Consider the following 15,793-nt stretch of genomic DNA (forward strand, 5'->3'; position numbering starts at 1 on the left):
GGGCCGGGCCGGGCGGGCGGTGCCGGGCACGGGGGGCGGTGGGCGCTCTGCGGGCGGGGTGAGCGTGGCGATGTGAGAGCGGCGGCTCCGGGCCCTGTCCGCGCCCCCGACCGCGCTCCCTCCGTCCCTCCTCGCCCGCGCCGTCCCTGCGGCTCCCGCCGGCCCCCACGGGCCGGGTCCCGCGTTATGTCGTGATCCCGGGCGGGCGGCGCTGCTGCTGCTGCTCATGGGGCTGCTCAGGATTATGCTGCCGCCCAAGTTGCAGCTGCTGGCGGTGCTGGTGTTCGGGGTGGCCGTGCTGTTCCTGGAGAACCAGATCCAGAAGCTGGAGGAGTCCCGCGGCAAGCTGGGTGAGCGGCGGGCGCGGCCGGGACGAGGCGCGGGGGGAGCCGGGCCGGGCCCGGGGAGCCCCGGCGGGTCCATGTGTGCCGAGCCCCCGCGGCACGGCCCCGGCGCTCCGCACAGCCGGCTGTGTCTGCAGCAGCCTTGGCCTGAGTTCATGTGTGTGTGCTCTGCGAGGTCAGGAGACCTGGCAGGGGTCAGTGCTGGGAAGGTAAAGGTTTCTGTGGCGTGTGTCGATGGGGTTTGTTAGAAGAGCAGCGGTTCAGAGCCCTTGGGAGCAGCGCCCGGCCTGCGAGTACCTCCTGACAGGCACCGGGAAGGGAGAGGAGAAGCCGCCGTGGTGCCGAAACAATCTAGTTCTGCTGCTGCAGCGAATTACCGTCTTCTTCACATCTAATTACTACTTCAGATGTTTTACTGACTCTTGACATTGTAATGGAAAGCACGGGGTAAAAAAAAAGAAAGCTAAAGACATTGCTCTAAATGACAAATGGGAAATTTGTTTTATTGAATGTAAGATGCTGTTTTCTGCATTTACTGAGTGTAGTTAGTGATCTCCTAGACTGAGCTGTAGTTAAACAGAATTGTGATGAACTTGAAACCTCCCGTGTAAGATTTCTTTTACTTTTCCTGCCTTAAATAGATCTTTATAGAGTAATATCTGCCTGGCAGGTAACATCTGACGACTTTGTCTGTTGTACACAAGGCTGCAGAACTTGTAAATATTTTACATTACTTAATTAAGGGTCTCAAGGATGTGAAAAAACACCACTCTGTACCTAGTTTGTGGTGCCTAGGAGTTGTAAAAACAGAGCACTGAGACTTCTGGTGTATACAAGAGCAGGTGTTGGTTTGCAGACATTGTTGATTTGGTTTCTCATATTATTTGGCTGTACTAAGATATTTAGACTATGAACATTTTAAGCTTGTAGGAAGAAAAGTGCATATCATGTTCTTTTTGGTGTTAAAACTAGAAATGGACTTTGAGTGACATGGGAAGTTTAACAATGAGCTTTTAAGAGAGCCAGAGTCAGCATAACTTAATGTTGAGCTGTATGAATGCCATTGGGATTTTACTTCACAGCATTTCTTTTTCACTTTGCTCTCTGTGATCTGGATATTAGAGATTAGGACTCTGGAAATTGCAGTAGTTGACTGCTTAAGTTGAGGGATGCCCTTTTTCCGCATATTTTTCAACTGAAAGATTGTACCATTTATAATCAAGGCATAATTTTTGCAGGGTCTTAATAACTGTAAACAAACATTTGAAAAAGAAAATTAATGAAATTGGAAGATAATTAACATAGATGTTAACATAGGGCTCAAGGTTTAGTGGAATTCTGTATCCATCTGCTTTTAAGGGTTTCATACCCATGGCTTCAGTGCCTCTGTTGCTGACAGTGTGTGTAACTTTAGGGAAATCCACCTCCTGGCATGAAAAGAATAACATAATGCCTGTGAGAATAAAGGATTTTACTGGTAAAACTTGCGCTTCCTCCTTAATATATATGCGATGGGCATGTTTAAGCTACATATTTAAAGGATTAAAATACTCCTACAGCTCATACTGCTTTGGGACAAGAATCTAATTACTATTTTTTGCTGATTTTATTTCCTAAGGACAAGGGAAAACTATTGTATGGTTTATTAAAAGTAAAATGGAAAGATTTGTTTTGTGAGAAGCTTATTAGTGATTCTCTAAAACCTGTGGAAGGAGGGGAAAAAGCACTTTCTGCAGCACCTTTGAACTCAGGTTCTATTTCTTCTAGTGTGAGAGTATGCTTTGTTTAAGCATAAACAAAGCTTTCTAGCTTTTTGAATGTCTCCTTTTTTACATGTTTGGCATGTACTTTATGAGTAGTAAATGTTAAGGTTTCGTTACAACTGGGTTTTTTACCATCATGGTTGGTAATATTTTTACTGATCTGTAGTATGGAGAATGGTTTTCTCCAAATCAAAGTAAATAGTTGGCCTAATGCACTTGAATTCCCATCTTTTTCCTTGCCCACTAAAAGATTGAGGGGTGCGTGTGTGTGTGTGTGTGTGCCTGTGAAGAGGCAGTAGTACTATGATTTCATGGTAATGACAAAGTAGCTCTTTTGGTCTTACAGCTGTGTTTCAGTGGGTGCTTTATGGCAGAAGTCTTGTTCCATATCATTTGAATACTGGGTTTTGAGCTGTGCCTCATGTTTGAATTGACTTAGAATCATAGAATCAACCAGGTTGGAAAAGCCCTCAGAAATCATCAAGTCCAACCACTGCCATGGTTACCAGATCATGGCACTAAGTGCCATATCCAGTCTCATCCTAAAAACCTTCAGGGACGGTGAATCCACCACCTCCCTGGGCAGCCCATTCCAGTACCTGATTAATCTCTCCGTAAAAAATTTCTTCCTGATATCCAGCCTAAACCTCTCCTTGCAGAGCTTAAGATTGTGCCCTCTTGTCCTTATATGATAAACTGTCATGTTGGAAAGTACTTGTAAGAGCTAGACATTGACTAGGAAAGCCAAATGACTTCAGAATTGATAGCAAATAAAATAATTGTGCAGTCTTATCACCAGTTCTAATAATATTCAGCCATACTTTCTGATAGAAAGGGCTTTATCCAATTTCTTCACATATGAGCAACTCCAGATTCTGTACTAAACAGCTGAGGAGCTTTATTTCAGTTCAACAACTCAAAATCTTGCCTATAATGTGAAATTAGAGTATGTTTCTATGTGAAAAAAGAATGGGAACCTCTTTTTTTCCTTTATGTAGATAAAACTTAGTCACCCTGGCAAACTTTTCTTTTTTAAGTTTAGAAGTATAGGAGATAAAGGCAAATGACCATCACAAATACTGCTGCTGCTTTTTGTCTCTGTGACGAGATTATGATGACCCTAATATAATTTAAAAAGGTATTTGTAAACCTGTGGGCTTTATCATCATATGAAATATAACTCTAATTTAAAAAAATCAAAATATTAATTGTAACTTCTTTACAGCTCCTTACAAATACTCTGTAGTGGTGAGATCACAAGCGGAGCCCAGTGATAACAGATTGAAGTACTTTTTTGGTGAGATTTGTACATACAGCTATTAATTCGTTGTATTATTTTCAAGTTTACATGTAAGGGCAGCTACATTAGCGTTCTCTCCAGACTAAGCTGTCCCTAATTGCCAGTGAGAACCTTAATGTTTTTATTTAAGCCTGGTGTAGGTACCCATGTGTTAGCTGTAGCAATACACAGCCATAATAGAGAATATCGCCCATGGGAGGCAGATGTTGAGGTTTCACTATCATTCCTGGAACAAAAATAATGTCTGACTGGCCCTTTTGGTTTTTGGAAGCCTGGTTGCTGCAGCTCTGCCTTTGGTATAAACTGACCTAGTGTTAAACATGTACCATGCCATGTCCTGCACTGCCATTAATATTTGTGGTGAGTTAGATCAAAAAGATGATCCAGCTGGAAGTAACCCATCCCTATCTTCTCTTCTCTCCCCAAAATTTTGTAATTTATTGGTGGCGAGAAGCAAGAGGGAAGTTTGTATGTGTTCTAGTTCTACTAAAATAGTTGTATTTACAGTACTAGTAGCACTTCAAGTTTGGCCAGAGAAGTGGGAGAAGACAGTGCCTCATTCACGTATTTGAGTCTGTATGATTGATCATAAAAGGTGAGGACAGTAGATGGGGAAGGATTACTCTTTGATAGGGTGGAAGTGAAGTAATAATACTACTTTATAGCAGTTTAGTGATGCTTACATACTGCATTTTGGAAATAGTCTATATCTGAGAAACATAATGTACTGTAATAGGGAAAGCAAGGATTGAACCTGCTTCAGATCATGTTAAAACACTTCTTAGCTGTAATGTGGGAGTATTTCTCCTGCTAAGTGATAAACAAACTTACAGCTCATATCTGCTTAATTCAGCATATTGAATTCAGCGTATAGAATTGTCATTTGAAAAAAATTCTTAATATTTTACTTTTTCAGAGTTTTTTAATTGTTTAAAAATACATAAATAATTTGAAAGGCTAAGGCTCTTCTCCTAAACCCACAAAAAAAATTAATTGATGATTGATTGCCAGATTTAAAAAATTTTTGAGGTAGTTTCTTAGTGCCTGTGGCCCTTGTTGGGGTAGTGTCTTTCAAAGCACTGTGCAAGTCCCTAATAAAACTGTTGCTTTAAAGTTAAAGGTTTAACTTCCGAATGATTAAATCATATGCACTATAGAAATATAAGATTTTCTGCTTTTTGGGGATGTTGAAATGATAGCATCTCATGTTTCCTTCCTTTAGAAATGAAAAAATCTCCTGTCAGTAGGCTTGTCAGTCACATGTGCTTGGAAAAATGCTTCAGAAAACTTCTTAAATTGTCCCTTATAATACAGCATGCATGGTTCCTTAGTATATTGTTATTTATAATTGAACTTCATTTTTAAAGAAGAGTTTGTGATTGTTGGAAGTTCTGGCCACACACAGCTATGCAGATAATTTCCAGCATTTCTTTTAAATATCTCCCTGTTGACCAGTAGTTATTATTTGCTGCTGACTAGCCCAAGGCATTCTTTCAGAAGCTCTTTTATTGTATACTGAGATTCCTGAAATAAGAGTTGTAATGCTGCTTCCTCAGCGTATCTCCAGCCAGTAGAACTTTCTTCCACTTTGTCTTGCTGATTCTATCATACTTTTTCACTTGGTTCCCCTTTACCATTTCCCTTGACCATGTCTCTGAATAAATTTTAAAGAATTTCAGAATAAATTTTAAAGTACTCCCATACTATTTTAAATTTTAAAGTACTTCCCATTGAAAAGTGTGATATAGAGCAATTGTATAATTTTTTAAAAATTTATTATATTGCTGTTTGTGATTTTATATTTATTTATAACTTTTTTGGGAATAAATATTGCAGCTGCTGCTTTTGTATTTTCTGTGAAATTGGTACTCTCTGAATTTTGACTAGTACAGAACCATGCACGTTCCTGAGCACATACCAAGACATCTCAGACTTGCTGATGTGCTCTGTGACTTGATCTTATCTCTTTTCACTGGCATCCCAACAGCTGGTTCTAACAGTGGAAATAAGAGGCATAACTTTTTCAAATTTCCTTCCTCTTCTGAAAGGCTGCACACAAGAAATTTTAGTTTTTGTACCTAGTTTTCAGACCCCATGCTTTTAGTAAAATAGCTTTAAGAATTGGTGATGTGAGAGCCTTCACTTCTAATAGCAGGTGCTGTGCTGAACAGTCATCTGGCATGGGGATATTTTTGTTAGATAATATTGAGGGCAGTTCTGAGAGATGAAAAGGACGTGAGAAATCAGATAAAGCGTATGCCTCCAGTCCCTCCAGCCTTGGGCGGCGGTGGATGGGGTAATCACCAGGTGAGTACTCTATCTTTCTAGATTCTCCATTGAAAAAGGAGGTTTGGGCCAGTATATATCTACGTATGTCACTTTGTAAGGCACAAATTTAAGTTGAAGAGTACATAGAACTACAATATCATCCTCCAGGGAAATCCCAGAAAAAAGCCACATTTACAATCACCTGTTTAAGACAGAAAAGCCTTTGTGGACAGCAAAAGAAATGTGAGTGCTGTGCTCTTCTTCATTGTGAATTAAGGCAATATGACAAAATTGGTAATGATAGCTATAAGGTATGGAATTAGTTCAAGGCTGAGAATCTCAGAAGAAAGTGTTCAAAGGAGTTCTATATCCTGCTCTTCCATATTATTGTTTTTCTAGATGGGAAGGGAGATTGGATTATTTCAATAATGAAATACCTAGCAAGTTTTGGCTTAGCAGTTAAAAGGAAAAGTGGTAGTACTACTGGCAATGAGAAAAAGCTACTTTTGATGCCTTTGTTTGCTCTGTGATGAAGCAACCAAAACAATGCCATTATGGCATAATGCTATGCCAGTACTCCCTTTGTATTTTCTATGTCTACTGTCTTCTTCTGAGCAATGATTGGAAGTTCCTATGTCTTTTTTTTTTTTTTTTTTAGCTCTCACTGGAGGTTACTGAAGGAACTGGTTTAAAAGACTAAAAAACAGCAAAACTCTAACAAACCCAGAAACTCACAAATACTCCATCAAATTAAGATTGACTGGTCGTGCATTTTATATATATATCTCTGTGTATTTTTGTATGTAAACACATAAAATCCATATATATTAAACAAAGGCCCAAAACAGCCCTTGTTAAACTACCTGAACTTTGGAGTTAGCATAACAGATTAAATCATTGCTTTGCAGTTTATCATTGTTTCCTGGGGAAGCTGTAGTTGCCCCATCCCTGGAAGTATTCAAGGCCAAGCTGGATGGGGCTTTGAGAAACCTGGTCTAGTTGAAGGTGCCCCTGCCCATGGCAGGGGGGTTGGAACTAAATGATCTCCAACCCAAACCATTCTATGATTCTGCGTATATGGGAAGTGAAATAAATTGTAGGAATTCTTTTTGCTTCCTTATTTTAGAAAACTGACATATTTGCAACTGAATTCTTTTTTCTTCGCATAGCTTTGTATTGCCCCTGGCTGTTAAAGTTAGGGACATTTAAGCAGTTCATGAACAAGTAATTTCCATATCTACTGACTGGCAACCATGAGTCACTCACTGCTAGACTTATCGTGGCCAGACTTGTCTTCTGAGTGCCTTCCCTCAAATTCTTGCTCCTCTTTTGGAATTAGATGGCTTTTGCATATGGAATCCTCCATGTATTATCACTTCAATGGATCAAAAGACAGCCTTTTTGTGTAACTGTGTGCAATCTGTAGTTTTTGTCACTTATCTGAAGTGTATTTAAACCTTGTCAAAGCAGTATTAAAATAGTGGTAAGTGCTTTGCTTGAAATCTGTTTATGTAGCTGAAATACTAGCCTGGCAAGCATAACGAAAGTTCCATGCTGTAGAAGAATAGCTGAACTAGTACATATATTCACATTATTTTTTCAACCAGAAATAAAAGTTAAAAGACTGAGTGAAGAAACTCCAGTGTACAGAGACGCATCTGAAATTTGGCCAGCTGGCTGCAGCCTTTCATAAATATGTACAGACTTTTAGCTGCAATCTGTCCTGCTCACTGTCTGGATGGGAGATGGGTGGTATCTTTTTCAAACCCTTTGCTTCATGTGGTGCTCAAGCCCATCAGTTCTGTTGGATTTGTCCACTCCCCTAAAAACCTGTGGCCCTGTGAAGTTGTTGTGTTCAAAGCCCAGCATCTTGAGAATGGTGGCATTCAGAGAAGTCTCCACTCACTTAGGAGAGAAAAGCAAACCTCTTTCCTTCCTGGAATTGGCTCAGCTGGTTCTTTATTCACCTCCCAGCTCCTCGCCACTTGACCTTTAAGTTTTGGAGAACTCAAGTCCCTCCATTTGGCATTCCTATCAGTAGTTGCCTGTATTCAAATAACTGCTGGTGCTGATTATAATTGGTATGCCCAGGCACTTCACTAAACATATCAAGTCTTGATACTTGTAGAAACATTCATGTTGCACAGATTTGTATGGTTTTGTGTCAGGAATATGCTGACTCTCAGGACATCAGTGTTTATTGCAGGATGTGCCCTAGAGTGTCAGAGACTGGCTGATGTTGAGTGTCTGTATGTTATCAAGGAATGAATTCATTGCTACAGTTCAGTTTTTTATTTTAAATTAAGAGTGTATTTTTACCATAGAGGTATTGTTTGCAAATGTGTCTGTAGGAAACCCAACTATATCCATATGTCTTTTATTGTTTCTAGTATTGAACATATTATTGTTGTCCTTACTTTGCAATATTCTTATGTCATCATGGTTCCAATAACAGTACTTCTGTAATAATTACTGTTATTGAAGCTTTCTGGTAGTGATAAAATTCATCATGAGTTGCTAGGAGTCTAGGGCAATGAAAGAATTAATAAGATAATTAAATTTTAAAAAGTATTTGGAAAGAAGCTATCTGTCACTTTGGCCCAGTCTTTGTCTTCATTCTTCGTGTCCATTTTCTATATCTGGTTAGAGTTTAAAATGACAGCTGACATCCTTTTTTGTCATCAACTTGCTGTTTAATTCTGAATACTAATTTGTGTTGAAACATATGTAAAACTTAAGTGCTGTTTTGATAAAACAGCTTTTGATGATTTTGAAGTGTTTATGCAAACCTTGTGCATAATTGCTGTAAAACTGTAAAGAGTGTGGGGATGGGTTCTTAGGTTCCTTCAATTAAAATGCATATATTCTCCATTTACTTCTGTAGTGGCTTTTCTCTCAGAAGATCTTATTTTCTTCTTCTTTTTTATTAAAATATATTTTAAAAATACATAGGTGAGAGTATGGAGTATATAAATTTATGATGCATATGATCCTATTAAATATAAATAATATATATGTCTATATTCCTCACCCTGATCTTGGACAACAGATTTAACGGCAGTGGCATTTCATTTCACTTTGAAAAAGGTGCAAAAAGGCTGTTGAGAACATGAAGAAACTTGGAGGTATGAGAGCAGTTGAGCGAAGATTATGCTTGTGCCTCTCACAATCTGCAAAGTGGAGAGGAAAATCCAGTTAATTTATTTTTTTTTTCCCTCTTGAATCTTCCCCACATATCTTTCCATTTTAAATATCTGTTATCTTCTGCATATATTGTTGTTGAACATATCTAGAATGATTGCATAAATAGCATATCTGTATTTTCTTTGAAATATTTGCACTTCTTTACAGTGATTCTGTGGAGGAGTAGAAGCCTCTGCAAAATGTAGCATTTGCAATGGATTTTAATATACAAAACATTAATCAACAATTGACTATATTATATTGGAGTTGATTTTGATCGTTCGTTCCTGGCAAAAGATTTCTCTAATTCTAAGAGGAATTTGCAAATTTAGAGTAGAAGTCAAAAAACAGAATGTGGAAATGATAGAGTCTTATTCGGACACATTAAATAGACCAAAAATTGTCTCCATGACAAAACAAAGCAATCTAAGATTTTGGCTCCTTTAGCATTTGAATCACAGATGTAAATTGAGGAAAAATGTTTTTTCAGAAGTTCTAATTTAGACGTTTTTATTCTTTCAAGAAATGGGGATTCATTTTTACGCATACCTGAGTACAACCATATCCTTCCATTGTCTATGGTAAAAGTAGTATCTCACAAAGCCATATTCCCATGCTGAAGGACAAAAATACTACATCTTGTCTATTGACCAAAGCATTCTTGAGCTCAAGCGTATAATCACTTTCTGAAGATGTGGTTTTGTACCAGGCACACAAAAGAGCTTTTGCGAGGATCTGTATTTTTTGAAACAAAATCAGTTTTTTTGTATCCTAGTGTTAAATGAAACATTTCATAGGTAGAATCCTATTTCAGCTGCACTCCCAATGACAACTTCGGAGCTGAGGTTTTTCAGCGTCTCATTTGTCAGTAAATCTTCAGCAATGCGTGCACTCTTAGAAGTGTGAAAAGATATTTTCCTGGCAAAATACCTGTCATGGCATAGTTTTTTTGATACATTATCCTGTGAACTGAGATGACCATAGCACTAAAATGTTTTCCCTTAATCAAATTAGTGCCTTTGGGAATACTAAATATCTGGTGTTTTGCCCCTGTTTTTTTTAAATTTTTTTTTACCAAACAAAAGACCCTTACAAAGCCTTCCTCGTTATCTGAGAATAATTTAGTCTGTTTTAATAGGTTTTTAGGCAGATTACCTATTTTGTCTTAACTTTGGTGATGCTGCCAACAAAGCAAGCTTTTAAAGATAAGTACCTAATAAATAGTTTGCTCTTTTACGATGATGTGATTAGATCTTGCTGTCCAATTTGATGACTTCAAAGTGTGTGAAGTGGGATTGGGCTGAGTATGTTTTTGAACTCCATTTCACTTAGAAGATAGCATTTCAAGAGTAGATGTATATTTGCTTTTTGAAGACTGTTCTTGTCAAAAAAACAACCTTTTGGAGTATGAACATTTAGATGAAATTGAAATATTTTGCATTTTTACTATCCTTCTACTTTTATCAAAACAAATTTTATTTTTGAATACTTCTGGGTGTCCCTCCCTTTGCTCTATACGATTTTAATCCTAATATGCTAGTTGTGCCACTGTTGTTGGTTTGAGTGAAGACAAAACTTTCTCTGCTGTTTTTGCAGGACCTCTTTTGTTTAATGTTCTCTTCAACAGGACTGTACTTCATATTTTGATCAATCTATAAAAAATACCCTAGAAAATTTCTGGCATGCTGCTTGATTTATGCTTGTCAGTTAAGGCTTGTCAATAGTCTGTGTGTTGAATGTGCAAGCAGTTGTCTAGGTGTTTTCTGCTATGAGAAGTACCAGAAAGCCTTATTTTCTAGTGGGCTAGTAATATTTGTTATAGTCCTTGAACTACCTCTCAGACTTGCATTCTGAGCCAGAAGCAAAGGCTAAATGACTAGAAATACCTGTCTAAGCTTACACTTAAACATAGTAGCATTCATAACCTGTCATGTCTGGTACAATCTTGAATTTTATCTTTGAAACTATTCCATGGCCAAAGCAGCTAGGGTTATGTAAAACCTTCTGCACAGAATTCAGTTGGAGCTCCTTTTATTCCAACATTTTGCATTTTGAGGAGAGATTTTGAAGTGGTTGATGAAGTAAAATTGCTATCAGTCATAGAAGTGCATAAGAGGGCTGGAGAGTCATAAGACCCAACAGATGAGCTGTTGAAGTTAGCAGAGGGTGCATAAAATGTTATTCTCCCAGCAGTGTGTCTGACACTCTGGTGGGAGAGTATCACCCCACTGATAGCTAGGGTGACAACCAGAGCCGTACGCAGCTCCTCTGCCAGCAGATCAGAGCTTGGAGCATGAAGTTAAAACACTCTTGATTTCAGCTGAGTTTAATGCTTTGGGCTTTGAGCTGCAGAGGTGGCATATGTTTGCTTCTGGACAGGAAAGGGCAGCCACCCCTTCATCCAACCCAGAAGAAAAATGGTAGAAGATATTTGTCAGGACTCTTAGTTATTCTTGAGGCATGTTAAACGCATTTGGCCTAAAGGCAAATTTATCTTGTAAGTGCATGGTTGTCAAGCATAGAGGAAAATATTAAAGACAAACTTCCAAAGAGTGTAAATGAGGAGTAGGAAGGATGTGTATGAGAAGATCAGTGCAACTTTTGCGTTTGTGAGCTATCCACATGTGGTCTGTCTGATCCCAACAAAAAGCCAGCAACTGTTGGGGAACATGCTTATTTTCAAGGCTGACTTCACTCTAGTTTAACACTCTGAAAATGTACTTGCTTCTGATTCCCACTGCTTTTTTATTTACCCTCTAAAATACCATTAAGCCCTCGTCGTCTTTCTGATGTGAAAACGCAGCATAAAACTGAGGTGGTGGTTTAGCACTAAGAAATGATAAATCAAACAGCAAAACATTTAAATGTATCCTCTTCTGGTTTTCCTGTCTGTGCTTTCCAAACCATACTCTGAAAAACATGGTCTTGCTGACCTGCTTGTGGGGGCATTTTTCTAAATGTTTGTGGTTGTTGGAGCAACCCAAAACATTGTTTCTACTGATTTTTATGTGCCTACTTCAGTGTGATTGCATAGTGCAGATGGCAAGGCAGTCTTAATATGAGAATTAGGAAAGAGAAATGGATGATAAATTATTCACATATCAAGTTTAAAGAAAAAAATGCTTGAAGGAGGAATGAAGTTATTGAAAGATGTTTGGGGTGTTTTTTTCTTGTTCTAATCCATAATAAAAAGCCCTTAGAAACTGAATGACTAAGGAGCATTAGTGGTGATTATGTGTGAGTTTTAAATATGTGCACACTTTGGGGGGTGAAAGCTTGTGTCAAAGTTGCAGTTGAACGCACATATTGTTTTGCGCTAAGTAATGGGATGTAATAAATTTCTTAAACTGGTGCTATAAAATTTTCATACAAAGTAGTTGTTTTGCTGGAAATTATGAAAAAAGGTTTTAAATGTTAAGTGAGATTGAAATTATAGTTTTCAAGAATGAATGTTGGAAGGATGGTAAAGTTTTTTTAGACTTGCTTCCTCTCATTATACCATGTTAAAACAATATAGAAATAAAAATAACACATCATATGCTTTTTAAGTATGAAAAAACCTGCTAAATGTCTGACAACTTGACACTTAACCAACAAAATTTGTCAAGTATTCATATAGTAGCAGGAACATGAAATACAGTGATTGTTCCTACATCTCTTTTACTTAATATATATTAAGTATGTGCATGTAAAAGTAAACATGAGTTGGTGCTCTAGAGATAACTACTATGCAAGAGAAACCTATATGAAAATCCTCTCGAATATCCATGAATTGATTTGGATGAGTTTTCTGGCCTTGATGGAATTGCTTATCTGCAAACTCTAGAAATTTTGTTGATCCTTCAACCTTTGCTGTGTCAGGTTCCACAATTAAATAGGGACCTAAATTTGCTTCTCTATAGAAAAAAGACTAGTCCTTACAAATGCATAACAGGCAGAACTACCAGGTAGTATAAAACTTTGCCAACTGATTAGTAAATGTCAGTGTAACTTGTACTTGAGAATTTTGTGTGGTAAATACACGTATTACTGATTCTGGTGGAAGTCTTGTGACTAGCGGTTTTTATTTTATAATAGTTGGAATAAAACTGTGCAGTGACACTGTCTTTCCTGATTGCTTGCTAAAGAGCTAAACTTTGTGTTGGTGTAGAAGTGGCTGTTGAGTTTGGTTGGTGTGGGGTTTTTTGGGGGGTAGGGGTGAGGGATGTTATTTCCATTTTTTTAAAGTGAATATCCAGGAAGAACATTTACTAATGGCAGCTGCTGGAGTGGCATTTTCTAATGAAAATTTAAGATCTCTTGCCGTGCGTGGTCTAACAACCACAGGATCAACAAAGTGCACATGGCATTCCTTGTTTGTGTGTTATGTGGAAATTTTCCTTTTTATGCTTTGTGAGCCTTGACTATGATGCTAGAATGAAGAACATTTTTTATTGAGCTTTTTGCCTTTTTACAGGTTAATTTGTGAACCACTGACTGAACAGAACAACTTTTATAGACTATAAAGGGCAACCTTGTAACATGGAGTCACAATCATATAAAATAGAGTCTGTTGGGCAGAGTAATTTTCCCACGTCTTTTAAAGAGTCTGTACTTGGAGCAGGGGGAAGGTTGGGGCTATAGGGCCTTGTGATGATTCATAGCAATACAAGAGATGACATGATGGCAGAAGATTGGTACTAATGGTGTGGGTCACTATAGGCCATCAAGCATGGAAACCTTCAGTAACTCTTCTACCCCTGTCACAAGGATGTAGCTGATTGGCTTTTATGTATGTCTAGGGAGGGGGGAATGACAAAGTTTTTGTATTTCAGATGGACAGGAATTTTTAAAATGTCTAAAGGGACCACCCTAATACAGAAACGATACAATCTGTTTGATCCATGTTTTTCACAGGTGTCTTGCAGGTATGTGACATTACAAACTTGTATGTGTACGAAAAGCCAGTGTTTGTATTTATACTCAAGTTTAAACTTGGTATTTCTTCACAAAAATTTGATAAATATTGCTATGGATAGAAAACCGTATTGGTATCCTTGTGTCACCTGACAGAGAACTGCTTAATCCCTGTTACCCTGTTAAAGGTACATGAATTAGGTTTGAATGAGCCAGTATGCTTACTCTGCTACTGCAGCCTCTCTTGCATATATGAACTTGGCTTCTTTAAGCCTGTTTCTGCCCAGATATTTCTTCCACAGCTCACTTGCATGTTTCTGAAGTGCTGCATTTGTGATAGAGATTTAAGCTTGAGTCTGTTCATGATGTGTGTTGCCCTCAAGTTACTACAAAAAGGAGTTTACAGGTCTTCTTTCTATGCCATTAGTTCATTTGTACATCACATAGAATATGGAGCAATTTCTTGACTTGAAGTCCTGCGGCCATCCTAGTGCTGAGAGAATCTTTATAGTTGGGCTTAAAGGATTTTAATGAAATATTTTTAGTTATTAGTCCATATGGATTGTTAATTATTTAATAAACTGTGTTCAGTACACATTGAAATAAAACCTTTATAGAGTTAGGTACTTTTTATATTAGTTGGAAGTAAACTCATTAAACTAACATTTCAGAGGAGAGAGTGTATGTTGAGAAGAGTGATGACAGTTTTGGGGACAGTATATAATTTCTGCACAGTACCTCTGAATAAAATCACACTATAAAGACTTTCCAATGTTTAATATGTGTATGGACAACTGTGTTATGCTTATTATTCTGTTCCTTAGATAGGCAGTAGTCTGACAGCCTTAGGAGCTCACTGGCTATTTCAGGAATTTAACCTGCTTTGACATTTCCATGGCTTCTTCCTGTGAGCAGCTTGAATACCACTTACTCAGCAATAAGTTAAATAAAATCAGCTAAGGAGAACAGCATATTGTAAATGATGCTGGTAACAAAAAAGGCATGTAAAATTGCTTGTAAGATGATAACATTTCATAACATTCTTGAAAACAACCTCTCATATTGATTTTTTTTTCCCTTATTTTTTTTACCCCCCCGTCTGCAAGTATGAAATGTAGTCTTTCAAGGAGTCTTATTTCTTCCTTGAAGACTTGCTATATTGATCTGAAACCACAGAATTGAAATTGCTCGTATTTTAACAGCGTTCCTTCTCTAATGTCAATATATGGCCCTGCTGTTTAAGTGGAAAACTTGTTGCAGTGTTTCTGTTACTAGAATTTGTGGAACAGTCCATGAAGGACTTTGCTAAAAATCCCTTATGAGGTACTGCAGATGGAATACTCCACTGATGGCTGTGTGAATGGATAGCAGGCCTTTTTAGACATGATTCATGGAAGCATACAGCCAACTTGCTCCAGAATGAAGTGATGGGTGAGAATAGATATTGAGTAATCCCTGCATGAATGAATACAAATTTTTCTGGTTTCTTTTTGGCCTGGTGCTCCACTTATCACAGGCCAACTAATGAACACACTTCTTATTAGTGCAACTCTGGGTTTCCCAATTAATGATAAATGTGAGAAAACTTATTGCCTTCCTCAGAACAAAAGACCATTTCTCCTTCTCTCCTGCCCTGTTTGCAAGATGATGAATTCTAAAAGCTGCTGTATATTAATTATTTCCCATGATAAATACATTAGAGTTTTTGCAAAGCCTTACTGTTAATCTAAAAATGTAAGTTTAATAAAGTCAGGACTTACAATTAATGAGAGAACTTTTTCTCTCTCTGAAAAATTTTATATGAAAACACACAAAGGCTTGTGGTGATTTTTTTCGAAGTCTGGTTCTGAAAATGAAGAACAGAAGGTCAGAATAACGGTGTAGAATTTTTGGTGCTTTACAGCCTCACTTATCCTTTTACCTTTTACTGTCGTAAACCTGTTGCTTTGTAACATGTCAGTGTGTTTGTAATCTCTCAGTGGAAATAAGTTTCAGTAACAATTATCATCTTAAGCTAATTTAGCCTGGCCATTCAAACT

General features: G+C 37.9%; 1 protein-coding gene across 1 annotated transcript in view; it reads left to right on the forward strand.

Moving 5' to 3' along the window:
- The first annotated feature begins 107 nt into the window (after positions 1 to 107).
- The window catches only part of HS2ST1 (heparan sulfate 2-O-sulfotransferase 1), a 74,284-nt gene continuing 58,598 nt past the window's right edge, over positions 108 to 15,793 (forward strand). Inside the window, exon 1 of the mRNA XM_027694323.1 lies at positions 108 to 350. Within this exon, the coding sequence (XP_027550124.1) occupies positions 227 to 350 (124 nt within the window). The 5' untranslated portion in view covers positions 108 to 226. The remainder of the gene's footprint in view (positions 351 to 15,793) is intronic.

This window comes from Neopelma chrysocephalum, unplaced genomic scaffold, assembly GCF_003984885.1.
Source record: "Neopelma chrysocephalum unplaced genomic scaffold, ASM398488v2 Primary Assembly neopelma1_97, whole genome shotgun sequence".
In the NCBI taxonomy this organism is placed as follows: Eukaryota; Metazoa; Chordata; class Aves; order Passeriformes; family Pipridae; genus Neopelma; species Neopelma chrysocephalum.